At 38.4% G+C, this 12660-nt stretch overlaps 1 protein-coding gene across 4 annotated transcripts in view; it reads right to left on the bottom strand.

Annotated features, from left to right (window-relative positions):
* The window catches only part of LOC111861212 (calbindin-32), a 380162-nt gene that overhangs the window by 25023 nt on the left and 342479 nt on the right, over positions 1-12660 (bottom strand). For 3 of the 4 annotated variants that reach the window (XM_023845604.2, XM_023845601.2, XM_023845603.2), the window contains exons 6-9: positions 12545-12601; positions 8703-8786; positions 7594-7649; positions 1237-1282 (exon numbers count right to left, since the gene is read on the bottom strand). In XM_023845604.2, the coding sequence (XP_023701372.1) occupies positions 1237-1282; positions 7594-7649; positions 8703-8786; positions 12545-12601 (243 nt within the window). Of the gene's footprint in view, positions 1-1227; positions 1283-7593; positions 7650-8702; positions 8787-12544; positions 12602-12660 lie in introns of all 4 variants that reach the window. The other variant, XM_023845602.2, reaches the window with a different exon arrangement.

Raw genomic sequence — 12660 nt, 5'->3', positions numbered from 1 at the left:
CACCTCACCCCTATAAATAATAGTCCAGGGCCGCACTTCAAAATAGAAATATACATTAGATTTTGATACAAGGAAATTTAATTCTATTTATTATTTAGGAATAATTTCAATATAATTACCTACAGTCACATATCTTACAGTTTTAAAAAGCAAGAGAATGCCATTTTTGACAAGTATCAAACAACTTTTCAATATGTAAAAAGAGAGATTACACAAGAAATTATGTTAGAAATAGCAAAACATTGAATTTCCTGGAGCCTACTTATTTATGTCTGCGTGAGACTTCTTGTCTTCTGGAAAATTGTATTTACAAAAAAAAAAATTCTACTAAAATTTTAATATTGATTTTAATATCAATTAGCTATAAAATTTGAGGGACCGCACTTTGTGGCTATGGGGCCGCATGTTTGACACGGCTGGTCTAGAGAGTGTGGGACCCTCAACGTCTCAGAACCCTATGGGCCTTCACGGCCTCTTACTTACTTTCACCTCCGGTGTCTAGTTTACAGCTAGAGGTAAATGAAGTGGACTAATCTGGTGAGCTGAGGCATTGCAGCGTAAGACTTGCAGTTTTTCAGTCACTGTGCACGGAACAGGAGGAAGGTCTACAAGGTCTATAAGTCTTGCTGTATGATGTTAAGACGTATACTGGGTTCGTGTGTTCAAAACTTTCTCCAGGCACGAATTTATATTCCCTGTTTTCTTTCTATATCGAAAATGCAAAGTCTCCTTCGTTTGGAAGAACCTAAAGGTTGTCGTTAAAATTATTTAGAAAAAATAGCGCGATGTTTGTTTCGGAAGTCATTAAGGCCTACAGAAATACGGACATAATGACACTAAACGTCAGTCTCTCTGCGTGAGGAAAGTAGGCTAAGGAAAACTTAAGGTTGTATGACGTCGCTAGTTTCGTATTCCTACGAGATATTCCTCGTTCAAACTTACGTTTACTGTGAATCAAACCATACACTGATAATTACTGACATCAACATCCCATAGAGGAGATGCACATAGTGAAAGAGAAAGAGACGCACACAATGGTTACCACAGCTGCTATGGAAGGAATCCGGAACAATACAAATACATTATTGTCATACTGTGAGTTGCGTAAGTGAACAGATATGCGGCAGAAGAGAGAAAAACAGTTATGTCCCAAGGAACTACAGACTTGTTAAGCTCACTGTACATTTATGTGATGTACACTCATATGTAGATCGTTGCTCACGTTACCTCACTTACCTTGAAGACTTGCCGGCATAGGAAATTCTCCTTCACAGGCAGCAATCTGCAGGAAGATATAGAAAGAGTTAATACGTCGTAAGTTCTGGGGAACATTATTTCCATTCAAATATTATATATATATATATATATATATTATTTATTATGCTGCAATTGGGTTTTAGCCCGGTGGCAGTAGTACACAATAGGACACAACAGACAAGTAACACACATTACACTAAGTGACAACACGTTCAAACAAAACACAATATACAAAACACAACAATAAGGACATCCTACCACAATGAATAGAAACCAAATACGATTAACAACTACCACAATTACATAGAAATACAAACAACTGCAACAAATACAACATATATAATGATGATATAATGTATATAATGATGATAAAAGATTATATATATTTTAGTTAACAATTATGTAATTTAGGTATATGTTTCTATGCAAAATTTATACCAGCACAGATTCCGACTGCTTTATCAAATTTAACAGATATAATTGGAACTCCTTTCACCTTCGTCAGGCATGTAACTGTTAACATACGAGGGTAAGTCAATAAGTAAGTTACAAATGACTATAGAACTTAAACAAATAAGAGTACTATTTTGAAAATGTTCATCCGAAAGATGATGTTTAAGAGGGCCTAACAAATGGAAGGCGCTTGGAGTAAGGTCGAGGCTATACGGAGGATGCTCGAGGACGTCCCACTTGAAAATTCGCAACGTCTCATTTGTCTTGTTGGCAGTATCGGGACGCGCGTTGTCATGCAAGAGCAACACGCCTTTGGTGAGGAGTCCTGGTCGGTTCCGTTGAATGGCCTTACGAAGTTTCCTGAGGATGTTACAGTAGGAGTCGGCATTTACGGTTTGTCCTTCAGGCTGGAATACGGTGACCAGTGTGCCTTCGTGATCCCAGTCACCGCCTGGTTCCGACAGCAGCCCAAAGAATTTTATGCTGCTGGTTTTCAGGGGCTTGTGAAATGATAGGACAAGTGCCTCAATGTACAGGGAGATTATGTTGAGAAATAAAGGCGTTTTTTCAAATCAGTATTCTTATTTGTTTAAGTTCTATATCCATTTGTAACTTACTTATTGACTTACCTAAGTACTTTTATTGATATATCAATAACCTCACACTCCTATCCCCCCCCAGGGATTATTTATATATGCTTATATTGAAAAAAAAAACTAAATCACCGATAAGGCAACTTAATGGATAAGAGTGTGCGAGTACCATGCATGATATAAAATATAATTAAGAAACAATTGGTTTTCTGAATACATTCATGTTTCTGCAGACCATTCGAGTATTAGCAACTGATGCGAACCTATTATAGGGATAGAACAGGTATACCTTCTGGGATATAATGCCTTGCAGTCCGCTGAAAGTCAACTGACGTTTCGGAGGAACATATCGCCTCCTTATTCACAGTCGAGGAATAAGAAGCGAGCACTAACAGGTGCTTGATATATTCTTCGACTCTGTAAATGGAGGTGACATGTTCCATCGAAATTTTTGGTTGATTTTCAAGGGACTACAGGGCGTCATATCCCGGATAACAGTACTTCATAACCACCGTTGCAAGAACCACCAATCCTAAATAGTATATGGATAATTCTTGCAAGATGAACCAGTGTTTAGCACAGGAAAGAACTCTGAGGTATTCGGAGGCCAACATTCTGCAATCCAGAAGGGACAATTTTAAAACCAAGGTAAACATTAACGGGACACATGAAGCCGATACCTCCTGTCACACGCTATATGCAATTTTAAGTAATCTAAAATATTAAAGTAACTTTACAAGACACAGTGAAAAGATGATTATAGCAACTCTGAAAACTTCCAGCTGAATGTGTTAGAGCTTGTTGACATCAGTAAACGCAAAGCAATTCAAAATACCAAGGGCGTATTATAACTTCTATACAATGAAGATAAACTGTAACATCAATAAAGAGGGAAGGTGGAAAGACAAGTTTACAGTGCGAACTGGACACAACACCTTAAGCTAATGTGGTCATATGTAATCGCCACAATATTGGAAATTGCCTCTAAGAGCAAAATATATTCCCAAGTCTTAAATAGAGCCAGTAGAATTTATAGAGATGTCACCAAATTTCTGGTCATGGAAAAAACATTAGTTTTCTTGAGAAACAAACAATTCTGGCTTTACTAATTGTGAGTTTTACGAACCCACAAACATGCATCAACCTTGTATAGAAAGAACAGGCCCGGAAAACTATGTTAGAATGCAATCGGCAGGAAATTTAACGACACAAAATTTTGACGTCTTCACCAAAAGTTCCATTGCATAATTCAATTATGAAAACCAGAGGCCACAAAACGGATCTATGTGGAATTCCACAGAGAACTCCTAAATTGGACGCAAGAATTCCAGAAATACGAAAAAGATGTTTTATATTTGTTACATATTTTTTTATTGCTAGTGGGGTGGGACTAAGTCCCTTATACTGCGGCCACTTTTGGCCTATTGTACCAGCCCCAGATGACAGGTGAGGGTGATTGTGGAACAATTGGTGGAATGAAGATTGGCAGGGGAAACCGAAGTACTCGGAGAAAACCTGCCCCAAGCGCCACTTTGTCCACCACAAATCCCAATTGACCAGATTTGGGATCGAACCCGGGTCGCCGCGGTGGGAAGCCAGAGACTAACCGCTTGAGCTATGGAGCGGCCCATATTTGTTATATAACTAAGAAATTACTTCTGTCTACGGCTCTACAGCCTTCTGTTGGACCTGATTTTTCAGTGCCTTGGTCCCTTTACACTGTCAGTGGGATCCCTCTGACGGGGGATCAGCCAGTCGCAAGGTCGCTACCTACACACAGGACGACACAAACACAGAATAAACACAAATATCCATGCCTCAAGTGGGATTCGAACCCATGATCCCAAGTTTGAGCGGGGGGAAGACAATTCAACACAACTATTACGCATGTAAATAATGAACAAAAATCCCGCAAGTTTATGAAGAAGTACAGTATCAAATTGACGATGACAAATTTAGATTTCGAGAAATCTTGTTGGTGGGATTTAATTTAAACTTCAAGTAATGTGGCACATGGTAATGAATAACAAATTCCAAAACTTGAAAAATTTACTAAGAATAGAGACTGATCTGTAATTACTAACAGATTACTATCGCTTATCATAAAAAAGGAAGAATTCCACTTCCTTCCATAATGTAGAAAAATATTGTTAAGAAAATCATACGTTAAAAGCATATTCCAGAACAGGTACACACATACCGGAACCATTAATAAAAAAGCCAGGAAAGTTTATTTATAAGTTGTGCTGTTATGGACCGATATACGTAGCAGTATTATTATTAACACTATGTTCGAATGATTATTGTCAAAGTGCTACATGTTGCCCCGTTTCATTTTCTGTTAGGTTATTTTATTTTCCCTTCGCTTGTGCTTACTTTACAATTTCCTTTGGGCTGCTGTGTACACACGTAAATATACAAAGAATTAAACTACTACTACTACTACTACTACTACTACTACTACTACTACTACTACTACCACCTTGAACTGGAACGCATCCGGCAGAATATAGCCGCCCTTTGTATTAATCGCTTCTTTCTCTTTGTCCATTTCAGATATGCTTATGCTCTAGGGCAGTTAAAATTGCAAGCATTACGTAAGAATGGGTTCCTTATTCAGTTTGCCTTGGTACTAAATGTCGTCCTCTTATAGAAACTCTATGCTTATGCTCTAGGGCAGTTAAAATTGCAAGAATTACGTAAGAATGGATTCCTCATTCAGTTCACCTTGGTACTAAATGTCGTCCTCTTATAGAAACTCTAGTCCTCGAGATACTGCTTGGTGCATCAGGGACCTCTATGTTGTCTGTTCTTCGCGTAAAATCTCTCCTTCTGTTACGCGATGGTATTTGTAAGGACGTTGACGTATTTAAAACAAAACCTTTCTCTAAATCACATTTTACAGTGGTACTTTCATAATTGTTAAAATATTAATTGTAGCCCTGATAGCTCAGTAGATATAGCGATGGGTTAAAGGCTGAACGTCCAGGTTTCTATTCCCGGCAGAAAAGATTTTTCTTTTTTATGTGGCATGCAGACCGGCTTTGGAGCCCACCCGGCCTCCTATCCAATAGGCATCGGGGCTCTTTCCCCGGGGGTAAAGCGGCTGGGGATTGCAGCTGACCACTCACCTTTGTCTAATGCCGAGGTCAAGAATGGTGGAGCTATACCTCCACTCTCCCATATGTCTTCATGGCTTCGTGCTCAATTAATTAAGCACAGGTAAAACTTTAAATTTTACGTATATATATATATATATACTATATCGTATATCTTTCTCACTGCATAATGATTTGTATGACTGCATTTACTGACTTTGTATTATTGTCTAAATCAAGGGTCTTCAAACTACGGCCCGCGGGCCACATGCGGCCCGCGATGTGATTTTATCCGGCCCGCGAAAGAATTGTGCAGAAATGCGCCAATTGAACTAATTTTCCAGTGAGTACTGGTAGATGTGATTCCGAGCTTATTGACCTGACATATCATACTGCAGTTCAATGGCTTGGCGGTGGAAAGGTTCTTTCGCGCTTCTTTCAGCTCAGGAATGAAACTGATATATTTCTTACCGAAAAAAAACCATCACGAACCACTTTTATCAGATACCAATTGGCTTTGGAAATTAGCAGTTTTGCTGATCTGGTAAACCGTATGAATCATTTGAATTTAAAGTTGCAGGGCGAAATTAACTTAGTCTGTGACTTATTTGCACTTATCAAGGCATTCAGAGCAAAGTTGATACTTCTGGAAAGCCAAGTGAAAAATTGTAACTATGTTCATATGCTATACTGTGCAGAGGTGCATAAAAAGGGTGAAGCAGAATTTCCTTCCTCGTTTGCAAATTTAGTCATTTTAGATTTGAAAGAACAATTTCGGAAGCGATTTGCTGATTTGGATTCCAGAACTCAGGAAATTAGATTGTTTCAAAATCCGTTTGACTGTGATGCTGCAGATGTCAAATTCAAACGGAAATTATTGAACTTCAGGAAAATTATTATATTAAAGACAAATACAAGGAAGGTAATTTGATCGAATTTTATAAATTTCTGAACTCTGAGCAATTTACAAATTTAAAGAAATTTGCTTGTAAATTTATCTCCATTTTTGGGACGACGTATCTGCGTGAACAGACTTTTTTCCCAGATGAAGTACATCAAGTCGAAATACAGAGCAAATTTATCCAATGAACATTTAAAGTCGCTACTTGTTATTAGTTTTCAACATTTGAACCTCAATTTAATCAGCTTTTAAGAATGCAAAAAGGGTTCCATCATTCACATTAATTGTTTTATTATGATTTGTGATGAATATACGAGCATTTGCTGCTACTGTCTGTTGTCATTAATACACGATAATTTATTCTCACGTACTTTGTATTTAGTTTATGAAATTCTGTGCTTTCAATAAAACTCATATACCTAGTTATTTCTCATTTCATCCTACCCGTTGAAAGTGCTGAATTACCTAATGTGGCCAGCGGTTCGAAAAGTTTGGAGACCCCTGGTCTAAATGATACGAATTGGCCTAATTTTTCTTTAATTTGTATGCATGTGTTTGCTTTGTTTTCTTTTTGGCTTGTAGTTACTTTATAATTGGTCTTTGGGCTGTTAAATACGTACGTGCTTTAGTAAATAATGGAATACAATCACCATCTTCACAATCATAAGTCTTCAACATCTTTCGCCCGGTGGCCTATTACGGTATCATGCTAGCGTTCTAATCCCCCCCCCCAAAAGAAAAACGTTTTGGTTAGTAATTAATATTACGTTGTAAGTGTATAAAGATCATAACTTCTGTTTAACTGTTTAACAACTGTTTAACAAAATAATAGGAGTCGGTGGTCTGCAAAAGAGAAATGCTGTTGAGGGTATCCTTCAAAAAACGCAAGAATGTACGAGACATTGGCGTTGATTCAATATAAGAAATTATTCGCATATTGTAAGTCACTAAAGACAAAATTAAGAAAATATATAAAGTTGGTGTTTCTTACTATTCAATATCCTGAAAATCGTCGATATACTCAGAATAAGTTATGCTGTTGGTGGGGAGCGCAAGAACGCACGCACACAAATACATAAATCATACTTTTTTAATAATACTTTCTCCTGTGGATTAAATGCCCAGTAAAAATTGGTAACATCTAACAAAGGTATAGACAGTATAGAATTGTAATTTTGTAGATTTATATACTGAGTGGTGACATTTTGAAAAGAAAGTTGAAGAGTGCAAAAGTATGCATTTTAATTCTTCTTGGAAAATTAGTACGTAGTATAAGCAGACCTTTACTTACTTGGCCATTTCTGACAACTGAAGCCGCCCGTCCTTGTTGGAGTCAAATACTTGGAGCTGGAACAACATCAAAATTACCATTTGGACTACATGGAAATAACTACAGGCCATAAACAGTTTAAAGACATTGGTTTCTATATACCTACTGTGCCCACAGAAAATATTTATATATTTCATATGATTCGCATAATAAACATTGTTTATTTCCTTATACAGCGTTATTTGTAATGGTGAAGCAGTTATGTTTGCCAAGAAATTCTTAAATATTAATTTAACGAATTTCAAATTGCAAACGGTTAAACCTAATCATCTAACCCTCCAGTCACGTGCTGAATAGCATTAGTGCAAAGAGCCATCACTGAATAAGAATGTGAGCCAGTTAATTCTCTACCCATATTACCGGAAATTGTATCCTAAAAGAAATTTTTAATTTATCTTCCCATGTGTTCCATCTTCCAAGAAGTTTCCCGACCAAAATTTCGTACACTTTTATTGCTTTTCTGATCCGAGATACATATCCTGGATGTGTCGTTACGTAGTTCCCTGTGAGTACAATACTCTCTCTCTATTACGTAGGAGAAATTATAATTTAAGAAAAGTCCATAACAGCAATAAGTTTGAATATCGCTTCATGCCGTAATTTGTCCTGTCTGTGGTAGAGAATAAGTGATAAGTTTAATGGCTGAATTCAAAATAAACGCATTGATGCAATGTTTGAAACAACATAAATGTTATGTTCCTTATTACAATTATTATTGTTTCCACGTAATGAAAGGGGTTAATGGTTCGGGACTTTTCTTTGGGGTACTAAAATTTTCTTTGAACTCATTCATGAACTGTTTAAAATTAACTCAACTCTACTAATTATTCGTTATCATTAACAAACTAACCAGACCAAATCCAGACACGAAACTAATGTGAAACTAACATGCCTAAATGTTGGTACTGGTATACAATTAACTACAACATGTGACTGTCAAAACCTTATGATTCTGTCTCCAAAGTCTCATTTATAGAAAGGTGGTACACAGCATTGTGTTGGTATAAGGACAAGATGCGTAACACCACTTGAAAGAAACTAATGTATATAATGAGGAACTCTATAATTACCATAGTATCCGTGTACTCTATGAGTTTGTCTTCAGACACATCGTTGATCTTCTTTGCTTCCTTCAGCAAATCCCTCAGAAAATTCTAAAAAGACAGAACACAAATAAAAGACTCGCTTACTTACTTACTTACTTACTTACTTACTTACTTACTTATGGAGCTAAGCCCTTCTTGAGGAGCCGCCAAATCTGCAGACACTCAAGAATTTCCCAGCATTTTATGGAACCCGAAGGTTCATTACCGTGTTCACAAGAGCCCTCCACTGGTCCCTACATGAGCCAGATCAATCCAATCCTTACCATCACATTCTATAATCATATCCTATAACAGTTTACATATTTTGATAAAATTCGGTATGCGAGTCCTCCACTAATTTCAATTACGTTATTCCTATACTAAGTAAGTTCAATACAATTCAAAGAACTGCGCTTACAGTTCCATGCAGTATATTGTCGAGTATATCCTTTGCAATCTTTGAATTTATAATATCCTCCAATATTTCATACTTTGACCGCAGTACTCGACTTCCACAGATTCGCAGAAAAGCAACAAGAATATAACCCAATATGATACACAGAACTTTATAATCCTCATTGAACTCGTAGGTACAGATCTATTGTCTATCGCATTAGCAGTACAGATTATACACTGCAGAGCAACACATTATATAGTTGGCAAAGAAAATAAACCTCAGGACTGTTGCACAGTATAGAGATGTCAATTATATTTTCCTTGCAATCTCCCCGCCCCACCCTTCAAGTTTCAAATTAAAACTTATATTCACTTTGAGCACTCTTGGCGTTTTAGTCCTTGTGCAACATCCTCTCTGACAAGAAGATGGATTTGCCTCTTATGAATATGCTTGACCCTTTTCAAGGGTTCATGTAGCACATATAGCATGTTATTGAGACTGATAATTTCTGATAAATGTTCTGATGGCATTGGCTTCATCTATTTCCAAGTGCAGCCGCCATGTAACAATTTTGTCGAAGATTACACGGAGGTATTTCTGAGCCAGAGCCAGATCCAGAGTCAGAAACAGAATTATTTTTACGACTGGCAGTTTATCGCCAATAAGTTCGTCTTGGCGACAAAGCTCTTATGTAACATCTTCTCTGACGAGAGGATGGGTTAGTCCTTTATAAATGCTGTTCCTCGTCAGCACTCTCATTCTCAGGTCCGAGTCCCTCAGGACTCATGACCACATTTTACTCTCTCAGATTCGAGACTCCCCAAACTTGGAGGGTCAGATTCCCTACTTATATCCCTCAAGAATAGTGCGGCCCTGTCATACCCCAGACATTGGATTCTCTTTTGGTCGCCTCCTACGACTCGCAGGGCTAGGGTGGAAGTGTAAGTTCCCACGTCCACATGGGATTCTACTTCTCTGAATATTCTCGAGGCATTTTACCCTACGGATCTCGCTATATAACCTCGGGAAGGACCGCATAGAAAACATCCGAGTCGTAGTCTTTTTTTACTGGCCGTTATGTAACAATGACCTACCGGCGGTTGTCTACCAATAGACGCCTCTTCTCGTTCCGATATTCCGGCTTTCAGCCATTATGTCACAGTACTAATTCATGTCAGTAATATTGATAGTACCAAAACATAAGCAAACGGCCATACAATATTGAAAACACCGGTTCTCGCCCGATCAACATTGGGCGTGGTTAGTACTTGGATGGGTGACCGCTAGGGAACACCGCGTGTTGTTGGCACTTAATTTTGGGCCGCGCCATAGCTCAAGCGGTTAGTCGCTAGCGACCCGGGTTCGATCCCGGGTCTGGTCAAGTGGGATTTGTGGTAGACGAAGTGGCGCTGGGGCAGGTTTTCTCCAAGAACTTCGGTTTCCTTTGCCAATCTTCATTCCACCAATTGTTCCACAATCACCCTCACCTATCATCTGGGGCTGGTACAATAGGCCAGAAGTGGCAGCAGTACAAGGGACTTAGTCCCACCCCACTAGCAATAAAAACAAAAAACAAAACATAAACATGTCAGGCTGTTGGAATTAAACGACCGAAATCTCATTTAAGTTAGACCTTCGATTCACGACTTGAGAGAACAAATGTGAACTGAGAGTGAAGCTACACGTATTCTGAAGAGGCTCAGAACTACATGAAGGTCAGTGAGCAGCTTCACGCATCGTCTGCTTTATCTGTCGTATTCATTGCACAGGAAGCTGGCAAAGCCTGTCCAAGAGAACAACAGCGTAAAAGCACACACCTTCAGATGACACTAAAAATGAGTATTTCAGTGTCACGGCTGATTTCTCTGTATTTCTGGAACATGGTAATGCAGCTTACCTAAACAATAACTTCTTGAAAACAAAGAGACGCACATATTTTATATCCTGTAAATCTACGAGATAGTTATAAATTTCGACATGGCTTAGTACAACATTCCTTACCTAAACTGAAGCTTGGATTACTAAGGCAAATGCACATCATTTCGTTGTTTATACAAAATTCTGAGATAGAAGCAGCGACATTACAATTGCATATATACTTAAAAATGGATTTCATGACAGAATTTTATAAAATACAGAACACTTTTCACTACCTATATTTAAGACGATACACGTATGAAGAAATTTAAGAATGTCAACAAGAGGATACATAAAAGCACAGAATCATATGCACACACCCATACACTAACATATACTAACGTACGCAGACGCTAAAGAAAAACATATGCACTAAAGTAGGTACGCTTACGCAGGCACACACAAAAAAGCTCCCGAATTACGAACATTTATACATAAGATCAAAGCTATTACATATTGTAACATGCAAATAACTCTGCCATAAAAAAGTCGATTCGTGCGTAGGAGCCGTTCATAGCTCTCGGGAACTATATGCAGCGGCGGAGTGTGGGCTTCTTCGCGAGCTGTACTGCGGCACAGGGATTCGTGGCCATCTTACCGACAATGAAGTGAGGCATGAAATTGTCGTGTGATTGATAAGAGACACCAAAACTCTTCTGTATTTGTACCAGTCTCAGTATCCAGATCCCCTAATATGTTACGAAGAAATATACAGTGAGAAGAAAATGCCAGATCCACCATATTTGCTTGGAAAGTTACTTGAAAAAAGAAATGCTTCCAAAAGGAATCAGGTCCGCCAGTCTCGGTTACCCTTGTATGAGTAATAGTTCAAACATGTCCAGAAAATTTCCCCTGACTTCCACATCCTTTCGTGACTAATGCACTGCAAGATCTACAAGCATATACTGAACCTAGAATATCTTCTTTCTCAGTCTTCTTGAAAATGGTGACTGTAATGCACGAGCAGATCAAAATCTTTCATCAACTTCAATACACGATGAGTCTAAACATCGAAAGTAGAAATTATATTTCAGTAATTCCGTTTATTTGATGTTTAAAGGAGCAATCATTAGCGCAAGGAACAAAACTTCGTCTGGTAAGATGAGTATTGAAAAAATAATCCGAAAGAATGAGGAAGGTGTTTGAGGTGTTGTCCTGGAGTCTCAATGAAAGTAAGGAAAAGTTTGGAATTTTTTTACTGCTAGTGGGGTAGGACTAGGTCCCTTGTACTGCGGCCAATTCTGGCCTATTTTACCAGCCCAAGATGATAGGTGAGGGTGATTGTGGAGCAATTGATGGAATGAAGATTGGCAGGGGAAACCGAGGTACTCGGTGCCGAGTAGAGCCGAAGTACACCTTGTATAGTTCAAACCCAAAGTTCTGAATTTGGTAAATATGGGTATACGTGTTTCGGAAGTGCATAATAAGAAGAGTTCACACTGGACTTGACGAAATTGCAAAGAAACGCAAAAGAAGCTGCTAGGTGCCTTCGGAATGGCATACTTATACTCACTTTGAGCTCGTCCGCCTCTATGTAACCACTGCCGTCTGTATCGTACTCCCTCCAGATCTGCAAGTGACATGATCAGGCAGGTTTATCGTCAAGCAGCAACGCCAAAATGTCAATCA

This window comes from Cryptotermes secundus, unplaced genomic scaffold (genome assembly GCF_002891405.2).
Source record: "Cryptotermes secundus unplaced genomic scaffold, Csec_1.0 scaffold1799, whole genome shotgun sequence".
NCBI lineage: Eukaryota > Metazoa > Arthropoda > Insecta > Blattodea > Kalotermitidae > Cryptotermes > Cryptotermes secundus.
The sequence above is the reverse complement of the archived record's forward strand: the minus strand, read 5'-3'. Positions and strand labels throughout refer to the sequence as shown.